Source organism: Lacerta agilis, chromosome 12, assembly GCF_009819535.1.
Source record: "Lacerta agilis isolate rLacAgi1 chromosome 12, rLacAgi1.pri, whole genome shotgun sequence".
Taxonomy (NCBI): domain Eukaryota; kingdom Metazoa; phylum Chordata; class Lepidosauria; order Squamata; family Lacertidae; genus Lacerta; species Lacerta agilis.
In genome coordinates, this window is record NC_046323.1 from 20549313 (window position 1) to 20563451 (window position 14139).

The 14139-nt window shown below is 43.5% G+C and overlaps 1 protein-coding gene across 3 annotated transcripts in view; it reads left to right on the forward strand.

The window, feature by feature from the left end:
- Positions 1-9066, forward strand: part of CPVL (carboxypeptidase vitellogenic like) — a 62053-nt gene extending 52987 nt beyond the window's left edge. For all 3 annotated transcript variants that reach the window (XM_033165501.1, XM_033165499.1, XM_033165500.1), the window contains exon 13: positions 8837-9066. In XM_033165501.1, the coding sequence (XP_033021392.1) occupies positions 8837-8938 (102 nt within the window). In that variant the 3' untranslated portion in view covers positions 8939-9066. The remainder of the gene's footprint in view (positions 1-8836) is intronic.
- Positions 9067-14139: the final 5073 nt, after the last annotated feature.

Sequence of the window (14139 nt, forward strand, 5' to 3'; positions counted from 1 at the left end):
CAGGCAATTTTCATCATATGCTTCTCACAGGGACTAAGTATAAACTGAAGTGTTATCTTTCACAGTCTCTTAAATTCAGAGGCTTATAGACATTTTATTTTCCAGTAAATGCTTCTAAGAAATGGCCTTGTGAGTCAGAATGTGGGTAATATTTACTTTACTGTTGCTTTACTGGGGTGGTGGGTGTGTGGATCAACCAGAATGAAATTTTACAATTAACAGGCTGCTTTAAAAACAAAACAAAACAAAACAAAAACTACAGTGATTTAAGAACACAGCTAACTTGGCTTCATTTCAGTATTAGTGGGAGGACTTAAATTTCACTTGCTTTCAGGGGAGCTTAAAATTATGTGGCTGAGTACTTTTCAGGAAAATGGGTCCTTTGGAGGATTTTGGGAAGGTTACTGAATTGAAATAAGTAACTGCAAATAAACATATTTCTAATTGAAGGAAGAAGCTGCTGAATAGATTTGGGATAACTTCTGCCAAGGCCAGCTAGTTCCCAGGAAGAAAAATCTTGGCTTCACTGAAGTCTTTGTTAGTTCCTTTGTCAGTTTCTTGCTTCATTCTTTGAGGATGAGTGAAGTTCCTGATGCCACGTAGAAATTATCCACACTTAACTTTTGCAGTGCACTTTCTTTGGCAGAGGTGTGCACTTAAAAGCTCGGTGTCCAAGCATTATTTTTTGCTCTGGAACTTTCCCCACGGAAACCTGCTCTTTAGTGCTAAATTGGAGCAGAGGTCAATTCGGGTTCTCAATTGATTGCTGCTTGCTCCAATTGAGCTTTAAAGAGTGGGTTTTCGTAGGGAAAACTCTGGGGCAAAAAAGTGCATTCGGACATGGCACAAGAAAGGTAAATGTGGATAAGCCCATAGTGTGATGACTGTTTTCTAGAAGCTTCTATGGGTGCCATGGTTTGTTTAACTGTTTTACATGGACTTTTGCTAAGCATGCAAAGTGCCTATAGGATAGTGTTCTTGGGCTACTAGTGTGGTCATGTTTAGAATATGGATAGAATGTATTTTTCAACAAGCTATCAAAATACCTAGCATCAGTTAATGATTGTTGAAAGGAGAGAGTCTATAGGTCAGTGGTAGAATATTGTTTTCTGGTGTTGAGGTCCAGAGTTAGGTCTTGAGGAGCAAAATTCAAAGTGTTGGTGCTGACCATTAAAGCCCAAAATGGCTTTGGCTCTGTATACCTGAAGGAGCTTCTCCACCCTCATTGTTCAGCTCGGACACTGAGGTCCAGCTCTGAGGCCTTCTGGTGGTTCCCACTGTGAGAAGTGAGGTTACAGAGAAACAGGCAGAGGGCCTTCTCGCTGGTGGCGCCCGCCCTGTGGAATGCCCTCCTGTCAGAAGTCAAGGAAATCAACAACTATCTGACTTTTAGAAGACACCTGAAGGCAGCCCTGTACAGGGAAGCTTTTTATGTTTGATGCTTTACTGTGTTGATGTTTTAATTTGTTGGAAGCTGCCCAGAGTGGCTGGGGCAACCCAGTCAGATGGGTGTCATATAAACAATTTACAATTATAATTATATAGAAAGGCGACCAAAAGTGGGCGTCTGGGAAGGAGCTGACTGTGTACATAGAGGACATAGGCAGTTGGCTTATATCAAGTCAGACCATTGGTCCAAATAGCACAATATTGTCAGCACTGACTGGCTGGGTTGCAGGCAGAGGTCTTCCACCCGGAGACAAGAAAGATTAAACCCGGAACCTTTGGCATGTGAAGAATGTGTTCCACCACAGACCTATGGCCCTTCCCTGAAGGTTAAACTATTGGTCTGACCCGTTTATGGGGTAGTTCTTCATGCTCAGTGTCTGTCGCCTTGCTGGTTTCCTTAATGGGCGCCAACCCCTTTGGAAGTCTACATTCACGATCTCGACACACCCGCGAGTTATTATTTACCCCCTTCTGTTGCAGCTCTTAAGATCGTACTCATCTGCTATGCCACAGCTGCAGCCTCGCTGAAGCACTGTCTGATACTTGGCCAGTGCTTGGAACAGTGCCGTCGCAAAGATTTCACCTCCTATTCGTCCAAGCGCACTTGTTTGGCTTGGTTTTGAAGAAGTTTTTAATATTGCCAAGCTATCAAGAGGCGGAGATCTTCTTCTGGAAAAACAAGCCACAGGCATCCTCCAATCTGATCAGCATGCATTGGGGCTAGAAAGCCACCCAACAAACTGGGCAGACAGAGGCTGCCTTGTTTTAAAGGGGATATTCTCTCACTGTTGCTCACCAGTGATCCTGCTCATCCTTTCTCCTTGCCACACAAATTTCTGCTTCCAGCATGTTCCCTGCTCCATAGTTCCCTATTCTTCCAGTGTTCTTTGAGGCTCATATCATTCCCCTCTTTTGCACACCCAGCCCCCTTATGAGCTCAGACCCTCTTGAACTGCTGTTGTCTTGCCTACAGGCATAAATGAGCTAAGTCAGGCTTCCTCAACCTCGGCCCTCCAGATGTTTTGAGACTACAATTCCCATCATCCCTGACCACTGGTCCTGCTAGCTAGGGATCATGGGAGTTGTAGGCCAAAAACATCTGGAGGGCCGAGGTTGAGGAAGCCTGAGCTAAGTTATCTGCTTTTGAGGGAATGAATGAAATTTGTTGGGGTTAAGATGGTAGGCTTTTCTGGCCCAGCAAGGAAATAGCAGCTCCACATTAGTATTCCACATGGATCTTCAGAATGACGCTGCAGAATATTTCCACAAAGCCACAGCATTGCTTAAGCCAGTCATGGGCCGGTGATCTGGCTTGCCAATGATTTTAAGTAAAGCAACGTTTTGGATTTCTTTCCTGGGTTCTCCCTGCCGTTTGCCTGTTCAATCCCTATGGCTGCGCACATCTGTTTTGCACTATTCTGCTTGCTGATTTAATTGTACATGGCTGCACATGCATAGATATCCGAGAGGAAACCACAAAGAGCCACTTGTCCAAAGACAGCGAAGCAAAAGAACTGATGCTTGAACAGATTTCTCCTAGAACAGACTTTTATTTATTTCATTGCTTGATAGCCATAGCACTTAATCTTTTAATGCTGATGTTGAATCAAGCTTTTTAAATACACACACACATACTGTGGCTGATTTTTAAATTCCTTATGATGTCAAAAATGGTTACGCTCCCCTGCATGCAGATTTTTGTTCTAAACCGAGTGCATAGTGATAGTGGTGAAACAGAAGCACAGACTTTTTTTTAATCAAAATGTCTGATTTGCTTTAGTGCTAAGGTATAATTAATCCCTAATAGATAACAGGTTTTAAAGTAAAGTTCCCAGGAAACGAGTCATGGTAGATGTGCTTTCTCACATGTGTGTAGATAGATATTAAAATATGGTTTCTGCATTCTAAAACATGGAGTACCCTGAAGTGGGGGAGGTCTCCTCTCCAGGACTGTATAGTCCCCTCTCCATCAGTGGAGAAGCTAGCTGTCAGCTAAGGGGTACAGGCCCCATGGTACAGGCCGCAGCTTCACCTAGTCAAGCCCCGAAATTGAGCCTTGCAGGAGCAGGGCACTGGCTGCTTCGGATCCACTAGATCCAAATCCCCATGGATTCTCTGAAGGGACCAGTCTTTGGACCTTTTAGCTATGCCAGCCTGGAGCTGGTGTACCAAAAAATGGGGCAGAGTAGCCTTCCACACAGCATTCTCCCCTCAGCATTCATCCCCTGGCTTTGGGATGTGGTAGCCATGCTACAGAGGATGGGGCCTGAACCAGCGGGTTCAAATTACGAGAAAGACAGGTTGGACTAAACAAGTAGAGTGCAAACTGTTTGGCAGTGGAACTACAGACTGGACTCTCCTTTGTTAGAAGTTTTAAGCAGAGGCTGGATAGCCACTATCCTGGGATGCTGTAGCAGTGGATTGCCTTCATCAGCATGGAGTTGGGACTAGAATCAGGGTTTCCTAAACTTGGGTGTCCAGCTGTTTTTGGACTACAACTCCAGCCATCCCCAGCTAGGTGGACCAGTAGTCAGGGATGATGGGGATTGTAGTCCAAAAACAGCTGGAGACTCTTGGGAAACCCTGGACTAGATGAACTTGGAGGCCCTTTCCAACTCCTTATGTTTCTTGTGATTTGGCTCCAGATCCAGGTGGTGTTCTTTCTTTCACACACGTATTACCACGCACTGCTGTGAGTGTCCATTAAACATTCTAGGAGTTGATCTCCCTTCTGATCCCTTGAAAAGTTGCATGGTCAGGCGCCACACTGACATCCCACAGCCGCTGCCCTCCTCTGCTTTCAAATACAGAGGTCAAAGAGGAAGTTTGGGTCACACAGTAAATGTAAGCAAAGACCCTGTATTCGGCTGTTACTTTTTTGTCGTGCATGAATGCCGTTTGGACTGGCGCCCTGTGAACTCTGCTGGCTGATTCCACCCCCACCCTGCCTCCACTACTGTATGTTCCTTTTGAAGCTGCGTGGAGGAGGAGAAATGCAGCTGTTTACTCCTTTCACAGAAACTGTGTGTGTGTGTATGTGACTTCAGTTTTTTTCCAATTAGGACCGAAGCCTGGAACAGCACTGCCGGCCTCCGTGGAGCATTTAGCAATGTCTAGTCATGGCAGTGATTGGATTAAAGAAAGAGGAGGTCTGTCTGGAACAATGTAAATTATAGCCAGCACTTATGATTCAAAGGGATCCCAAAGCCAAAGTAAAATTAGGGTGGTGGTTGTGGTTTTAAGCCGGTTAACATTGGCTTAGAGAGTGTGTCCCAAATAAATTACCACATCTGGTTCCTGCAAGGGGAAAGACCAGCAGTGGAGTGTGCATGAAAGCTGAACTCTTTCTCACCCTAACTGAAGTGTAGCGGCTGGGTCCATGCTTCATTCCTATAGTTTGACGTCTCTGCTTCTGGACTCGCAAATTAATCATGCAGTGTTAATTGAGAAGGGGAAAAAATGGGTGTGGGTGTGTTATTGTTCACGACACAACCCCCCCTTCCTTTTTGGTTTTTAAAATATTCACCTTGTTTCTAAGTTTTCGTGTATGCTGTTGCTGCAACTGCAGCCCAGATTCAGCCCCTCTTCCCTTTCCACTCTTATCCTGCCAGCAATGGAGGTGGTGAAGTTCTCTCTGCTTCTAGTAATATTGTGTTGTGTCCTAGTAAAATAAGTTGGGAAGGTAGCTCAGTAGTAGAGCATTTTCTCTGCGTGCAGAAGGTCCCTGGTGTATCCAGTTTAAAAGAATCAGGTGGTGGAGTAGTCGATTCTCCAGAATCGACAGTACTGGGCAATATGGCCTGAAGCTGTATAAAGCAACTCCCTGTGGGTGGTGTGCTATTTCTAAGCATGTTGGAAGAAATAGGTCCACCATTTGGGCTGGGCAATATATCATAATATTCATAATTCTTGACCTGGTAATATATCACAAATCATGATGTGTGTGTGTGTGTGTGTGTGTGTGTGTGTGTGTGTGTGTGTGTGTGTGTGCTATGCAAAAACCACAATGCTGGGAAAACCATGAAGCCAGCCAATGTCTCTACATAGCTCAATCCTTATGTCAGACACTGTGATATATCAGTACATCATGATGTTTAGCTGGTGATATATCATGATGTTGAAAACCAGGTGATGGGACGTGGGTGGCGCTGTGGTCTAAACCACTGAGCCTCTTGGGCTTGCTGATTGGAAGGTCGGCGGTTCAAATCCCTGCGATGGGGTGAGCTCCTGTTGCTCTGTCCCAGCTCCTGCCAACCTAGCAGTTCAAAAGTATGCCTATGCAAGTAGATAACTAGGTACCGCTGCGACGGGAAGGTAAATGGCATTTCCATGCACTCTGGCACTCGTCATGGTCCTTCATGCGCCAGTAGCGGTTTAGGCATGCTAACCACATGTCCTGGAAAACTGTCTGTAGACAAACGCCGGCTCCCTTGGCCTGAAAGTGAGATGAGCGCCACACCCCATAGTCACCTTTGACTGGACTTAACCATCCAGGGGTCCTTTACCATTACCTTTACCTGAAAACCCGGTGGTCAGAACATGTATGAAGACTGTACTTTTTTCTTTTTCTTTTTGTATTACAAACGTAGAAACTTGCCTTATCGTGAGTCAGCCATTGGTTTCAGGCAGGGAATCTTTCCCAGCTCTACCAAGAGAAGATAAGGATTGGGGCTGGGACCTTCTGATGCAAGTAGGGCTACCCCATTGCAGATTTAGGAAGCTGTGTTTGCTGACAGCCTTCTGCCTCCGTTTACTCAGCATCCTGGTAGGCGTACTTATTCTGACATCGCTAGTTTCGATCTGAAGTACCGTATATTGCGGCGTATAAGACGACTGGGCGTATAAGACGACCCCCAACTTTTCTAGTTAAAATATAGAGTTTGAGATATACTCAGCCACAGATTTTTCACCCGGCGTATAAGACGACCCCCAACTTTTGAGAAGATTTTCCTGGATTAAAAAGTAGTCTTATACGCCAGAATATACTGTACAAATCAGTGCTCCCAATTCAAATGGCTAAGCTTTTGGAAAGGAAGGGGTTAATCGTTAACTGTAGGCTTTTAACAAAAAGGTCTGTAGTAATGCTAGTGAGGAAATAGCCCAGTGACCTCTGGCAACCTGATGGACTCTCCTGTTCAGATGTGGAAGAGGCTTCTGCTGCCAACTTGGTTTGAAAATACTGTAAAATCCAAATGCCACGTCGGTGTCCTTCAGCAGGCTCTGTGCTTCTGCAGGAGTCGCTGTGCCAGACAACCGCCAAGACGGAAGTCTGATTCTCCTTCACCTTCAAGGCTTCAGGCTTTGGCTATTGGCGCCAGAAGTAAAGATCCTCTCTGGAATAATTTGAAGACACTGTCTGATGCTGTTTGCTTTTTAAGCGGTGAAGGAATATTTGAATTCCAGTTATGTCTGTACGCTAAGGAGAAAATCTGTAAAAATGAGATTATGGAATCAGCAATGCAACACGGTCCTAATACATGTTTGAAAGAGCATTATCATTTGATCAGAGCTAGCATATTATCTTATTTCACAGGACTCCTTCTGCCCAGAATGAGAGGTAGTATGTTTGGTTTGTAGTTGGATTAGAGACTATGCTTCTGAGCCACATTACAGTCATTACTTAATGAGTCCGTGGCTGAGCTGGATTTGCATTGGTATCTTTGGTCTGGATCCAACATGCCATACCATTGGGTGATTTTGGTCCAGTCGTAATAGATCGCTGAGCTGTGTATGAGCTTGTGTGGTTTGATGGCCGTAGCGATGGGTTAGTATGCGGAAACCCTAGTTTCAAATCTTTCTGAGGCTTGCTGTGCATTTCATATGTACACATCAGATCCTTTTTAAATGTACAGTATATCTAAAACTGTAAATGAAAACACACATTCTGCCGGGGGTGTGTGTGGATCTGTTGTCTCATTTCACCATTTGTAATTCAGTTTATTTAGCCGCTATTGGTCCCTTTGCTCTCAGAATGCGGCAAACCTTTCACTGTATATTTTGTGCCAGAGCACAAGCGCATAAGACGCAAGTACAATAAACAAATACACCCAATTAAGCATGGAGGGCATGTATACATGCGATGTTGGACATGCCGTTTATGTATTTAAGGCATTTGTATATCTTCATAAATATTTATCCCGAGGAAGTTTACATTGCAAATTTCAATGCAATGAGCCGCTCATTGACTCTGTTCCGACTACAGTATTTTAGTGGAACAGTATTCTCTTTGTCTTGTTGAATTTTTTTTTTACTTAGAATCAGAGTTGGAAGGGACAAGGGACCATGAGGGCCATGTACTCCAAACCCTCGCAATGTAGGAATCTCTTTGCCCAACATGGAGCTTGAATTTAAATTTCACATCAATCTACAAGTCTTGTCCTCCACGAATTTGTTCAATCCTCTTCCAAAGCCTTCCAAGTTGGGGGCGGCTGTCACTGCCTCTTGTAGGATTGAGTTCCATCATGTAACTATGTGCTGTGCAAAGAAGCACTTTCTTTTGTCTGTTATGAATCTCCCAAAATTCAGCTTCATTGTGTGTCCATGAGTTCTAGTGTTATGAGAGAGGCAGGAAATTTTTCTCAATCCACTTTCTTCGTGCCCAGTGCTGGATTTACGTATAAGCTATAGCTTAGGGCCCCACTCTCTTGGGGGCCCAATTTTTTTTAAGGAAAAAAAAAGCTGGATGTACATTTCCAAAATATAAGATAAAAAACAAATAAAATAAAACCTACATACAGCAACAGTGTTTTGTGTTGTGTGGGCTGCTATGATGTAAGCAATGGGCCCCGCCTGCCAGCCTGCTCTCTAAAATATCACTGGTTTGTTCATTTCTATATATAGGCTGCCTACATTCTGCATGGACTGGTTATTTTGTTATGTGCAAATGGCTTTAGATACCTATTAGGTCCATAAATTACCATATAGCATATATTCAACACGAAAAAGTGACAATTTGTTGTTGACAAAGGACAGCTGGACATATAAAGGGCCCCATTACCTTCCATAGCTTAGGGCCTCATCAAACCTAAAGCTGGCCCTGTTCATGCCATGCATAATTTTATAAATTTCTGTCCTGTTGCCTCTTACTTACGTGTTATCTTAAAGTCTCAATTACTGCAACCAATTCCTCACAGAGGAGTCGCTCCCTCCCCTTATTAATTTTGGTCGCCCTTTTCTGAACCTTTTCACAACTCTGCAATTTCATTCTGTGGGGATTAATGTTAGCTACAAAGCCCCTAATCTAGTTTTTTATTGAATGCGTTGGAACCAAAGCTTATGTAGTATGTCCTGGAAGCAGTATTTTCTCTTATTTAAACTATATATATATATATATATATATATATATATATATATATATATATATATATTTCTTTTTATAATTTTACAGGCCATCGTTCGAGGCGGAGGACACATCCTGCCCTACGACCAGCCAGAAAGATGTTTGGACATGATCGACAGATTTATATCAGGGAGGGGATTCAAAGCCTAATGGGTACTGAAAACTCAGCTTCAGTGCCGCAGCTCTTCTGAATTCTCCACAAGAGATTTTAGGGGCCATTAGGAAAACTGGTATTGTGTATAAATAAACTGTTTTAATCTGCTCAGTTACAATCTTGAGTCTGTTGTCCTTGTCAATGGCTCGGCTTTCCCTGCTGTGGTGCAATTTTGAACCTGGTATTACAGAGGAAACTTTTTTTTTTTTTTACATAGTTCCAGAATCCCTCATAAGCTGAACTTATTCACATGTAAAAAGGAAATAAAATAAAAAATCCCTTCCAGTAGCACCTTAGAGACCAACTAAGTTTGTTCTTGGTATGAGCTTTTGTGTGCATGCACACTTCTTCAGATACATACGCTATTCATTTCAGTGTATCTGAAGAAGTGTGCATGCACACGAAAGCTCATACCAAGAACAAACTTAGTTGGTCTCTAAGGTGCTACTGGAAGGAATTTTTTATTTTATTTTGTTTTGACTATGGCAGACCAACACGGCTACCTACCTGTAACATGTAAAAAGGGTTATACGTTACACCGTTGAGACTATTGTTACATGAAATACAGGCAACGGACATTTTTCGTATAGGGTGGGTGTGTTCAGTTCCTGGCCCCCATGCGCATCAGCCTGTTCTGCCCCTTTTTTGTCCTCTTCCGAGTTCCAAAGGACTTACGCATTGGCGGTCATGCGTCAATTGGATGTGCACACAATGGCCGCGGGCTGTACAAAGCAGCTTTGAACAAACTCTTTCAGGGTTCTAGATGTAGCCAGTCATGCCAGCTGAGGCTATGTGGGGTTTTTGAGTCTTTGAGTCTCAAGAGGGAACCACATAATTACAGTGGTACCTTGGTTCTCAAACTTAATCCGTTCCGAAGTCCGTTCCAAAACCAAAGCGTTCCAAAACCAAGGTGCGCTTTCCCATAGAAAGTAATGCAAAATGGATTAATCCGTTCCAGACTTTTAAAAACAACCCCTAAAACAGCAATTTAACATGAATTTTACTATCTAACGAGGCCATTGAGCCATAAAATGAAAGAAATAAAACAACGTACTGCAGTCACACAGTCAATCAATCAGTAGCTGAAATGGGTTCCACACAATCACAAAAACAAAAAAAAGAGGCACAAAAACGCAAAATAAATAGCAAAAACAGACAGACCTCAGCGTAACACTCAAATCGGAAGTGTAACACTCAAAATGGAGCATGTTCGGCTTCCGAAAAGAGTGCACAAACCGGAACACTTACTTCCAGGTTTGCAGTGTTTGGGTTCCAAGTTGTTTGAGAACCAAGGTACCTTGGAACGGGGCTGAACTGCTGGTGTTCCCCTGGCAAGAGGTACATGTCTGGGCCTCTGCTCAACTGTCCATGTGTTAGAAGGGATATCTGAAGTGAAGACTTCAGATGTAAGTAGCTTCTTCACTACAGATACCCATTTTAACACAAGACCTTCTCAGCAGCACCATGCTGGCCTCACTTTTGAGTAATTGATATGTAAAAGAGGCTTTATTCTCTGACTTGGGCACTCCCCTCATTGCTTTAACTCTACTTCAAAACAACAGACAGATGTATAAATGGAACTTTATTTTACTGGACGCATAGAAGTAGAACAAAAATAGAAACCCATAAAGGAACTGGAAGTAGGAAGAAGTAGAAAGACAAAGGAGATATTTATTAATCTGATGTGTTTTGGACCCTACTGGTCATTCTTCAGGGAAATTCGGGAAAATAAAGATTTGACGTTTATATGTCCTGCCTCTCTTCTGACCTTTCCCAAAGAAGGACCAGAAGAGTCTGAAATGCGTTAGGTTAATAAATCTCTCTCTTGTCTACCGTTTTGCTTCCATGTAAGTGAAATTATTTAAAATAAAACAAATTTCCCCCCACAAAAAATCCTTAAACCCCAGTTTTTCATATTGTTTTGCTCTCATCTGTAGACTCCTGAACATCAAAAATAATCCAACTAATGATAAACAGTTAAAAGTTCCAGGAGCATGATACTTAACCTGGGCTCGGTTCATACGCCCTTTTGTAACGTTTGAGTTTATTCACAAAGAGTTTGTTTGTAGGTGAACTAACCTGCAGATGTTTTGAACTACAACTCCCACCAGCCCCAGCCCTCATTGGGGTTGATGGGAGTTGTAGTCCAAAGCATTTGGAGGGCTCCAGGTTGGAGAAAGCCGGTTTTTCCAAAAAACACACCTCACATCTGATCTCACAGGGAAAAACAGCCCACAAAAGGCTAGGAACCTCTGTCTCTTCCCCACCATCTTCCTCAACAATTATCTGTCTTTGGTTCCCTTTCGCAGAACATAATCCTTGGCTGGGGAGGACAGGGGATTCCAAATCTGTAATTCCGAATTTTAGAAGAGATTTTAATTACTGTGACAAAAAGCCTCCAGGCCCTATTTTGAGCTGAAAGCTTATTTCCGATGCTTCAGAAAATGAAAATGTCAAAAATAACAAAAGCCCGCAAATAGGAATAGCAAGCATACTTGCAGAGTTTAATTCTTTTGGATGCGCGATGTATGCACGCTTTGACAATTTGGTCCTTTCTCAGGTATATTTTCATGATTCGGTGGTTCTCTCAAATGTTTTTGACAAAAAAAGGAGAGGAAATGCATCTCCATTGAGCACTTGCTCATCAAATTGCAAGCGTTTTCAAAGAAATTAGCCTTGCCTTGGACCCTAACTACTTACGGGTAATTCTACTGCAGGCATGGCCAAACTTGGCCCTCCAGATGTTTTGAGACTGCAGTTCCCATCACCCCTGATCACTGGTCCTGTTAGCTTGGGATGATGGGAGTTGTAATCCCAAAACATCTGGAGGGCCAAGTTTGGCCATGCCTGTTCTACAGCACTGCTGAGATTACCGAGCCCCCTCTGTGGCTCCCCAAACAGACATCTGGGGGAGCCAGAGGACTTCTCTGGTTAGTTGCAATACCACCTTAACTGTTACATATGCATATGGACTTATCCATTTGCCTAAATTGGGCTGGAGGACAAGGTCTGCACCATGCCCTGGAGTGGTGGAACCAGTTGCATTGCAGGAATGTCAAAACAGTGGACACTTTGCAGGTACCTGCAACAGATCAGGTGCTGCTGCTTCCCCCCAATGCCGCTAGGGGTAATCCTGCTAGACAAAAGGGCCCCCACCTGGGGTGGCATTTTGCTTCAGCTGCCCTGACAACGCAGTACCAGCCGTGGCTCTGGGCTTGCTTTCCTTTGAAAGGCACTGGATCATCACAGTCTAATTGAAGCAAAATACAAACAAGAACTGCACCCTATCGAAAAACAAAAGCGCATTTGGGGGAAAGTACAGTATATGCACTTAAAGAGGTAAAGCTCTTATCACCCCAAGATTATTCATTTTCAGTCCCAATGCCTTTTGTGTTGTATTTATTTAAAACAGAATGTACATACTGCTTAACTGCAGTCATCTCTATGCGGTGTAAAAGAAATGCAATACGTTGTTGTTCAGTCGTTCAGTCGTGTCCGACTCTTCGTGACCCCATGGACCAGAGCACGCCAGGCACGCCTATCCTTCACTGCCTCCCGCAGTTTGGCCAAACTCATGTTAGTAGCTTCGAGAATACTGTCCAACCATCTCATCCTCTGTCGTCCCCTTCTCCTTGTGCCCTCAATCTTTCCCAACATCAGGGTCTTTTCTAAGGAGTCTTCTCTTCTCATGAGGTGGCCAAAGTACTGGAGCCTCAACTTCAGGATCTGTCCTTCTAGTGAGCACTCAGGGCCGATTTCCTTGAGAATGGATAGGTTTGATCTTCTTGCAGTCCATGGGACTCTCAAGAGTCTCCTCCAGCACCATAATTCAAAAGCATCAATTCTTCGGCGATCAGCCTTCTTGATGGTCCAGCTCTCACTTCCGTACATTACTACTGGAAAAACCATAGCTTTAACTATACGGACCTTTGTCGGCAAGGTGATGTCTTTGCTTTTTAAGATGCTGTCTAGGTTTGTCATTGCTTTTCTCCCAAGAAGCAGGCGTCTTCTAATTTCGTGACTGCTGTCACCATCTGCAGTGATCATGGAACCCAAGAAAGTGAAATCTCTCACTGCCTCCATTTCTTCCCCTTCTATTTGCCAGGAGGTGATGGGACCAGTGGCCATGATCTTAGTTTTTTTGATGTTGAGCTTCAGACCATATTTTGCGCTTTCCTCTTTCACCCTCATTAAAAGGTTCTTCAATTCCTCCTCACTTTCTGCCATCAAGGTTGTATCATCAGCATATCTGAGGTTGTTGATATTTTTTCCGGCAATCTTAATTCCGGTTTGGGATTCATCCAGCCCAGCCTTTCGCATGATGAATTCTGCATATAAGTTAAATAAGCAGGGGGACAATATACAGCCTTGTCGTACTCCTTTCCCAGTTTTGAACCAATCAGTTATTCCACATCCAGTTCTAACTGTAGCTTCTTGTCCCACATACAGATTTCTCAGGAGATGGATGAGGTGATCAGGCACTCCCATTTCTTTAAGAACTTGCCATAGTTTGCTGTGGTCGACACAGTCAAATGCTTTTGCGTAGTCAATGAAGCAGAAGTAGATGTTTTTCTGGAACTCTCTAGCTTTCTCCATAATCCAGCGCATGTTTGCAATTTGGTCTCTGGTTCCTCTGCCCCTTCGAAATCCAGCTTGCACTTCTGGGAGTTCTCGGTCCACGTACTGCTTAAGCCTGCCTTGTAGAATTTTAAGCATAACCTTGCTAGCGTGTGAAATGAGTGCAATTGTGCGGTAGTTAGAGCATTCTTTGGCACTGCCCTTCTTTGGGATTGGGATGTAAACTGATCTTCTCCAATCCTCTGGCCACTGCTGAGTTTTCCAAACTTGTTGGCATATTGAGTGTAGCACCTTAACAGCATCATCTTTTAGGATTTTAAATAGTTCAGCTGGAATATCATCACTTCCACTGGCCTTGTTGTTAGCAAGGCTTTCTAAGGCCCATTTGACTTCACTCTCCAGGATGTCTGGCTCAAGGTCAGCAACCACACTACCTGGGGTGTATGAGACCTCTATATCTTTCTGGTATAGTTCCTCTGTGTATTCTTGCCACCTCTTCTTGATGTCTTCTGCTTCTGTTAGGTCCTTTCCACTTTTGTCCTTAATTGTGGTAATCTTTGTACGAAATGTTCCTTTCATATCTCCAATTTTCTTGAACAGATCTCTGGTTTTTCCCATT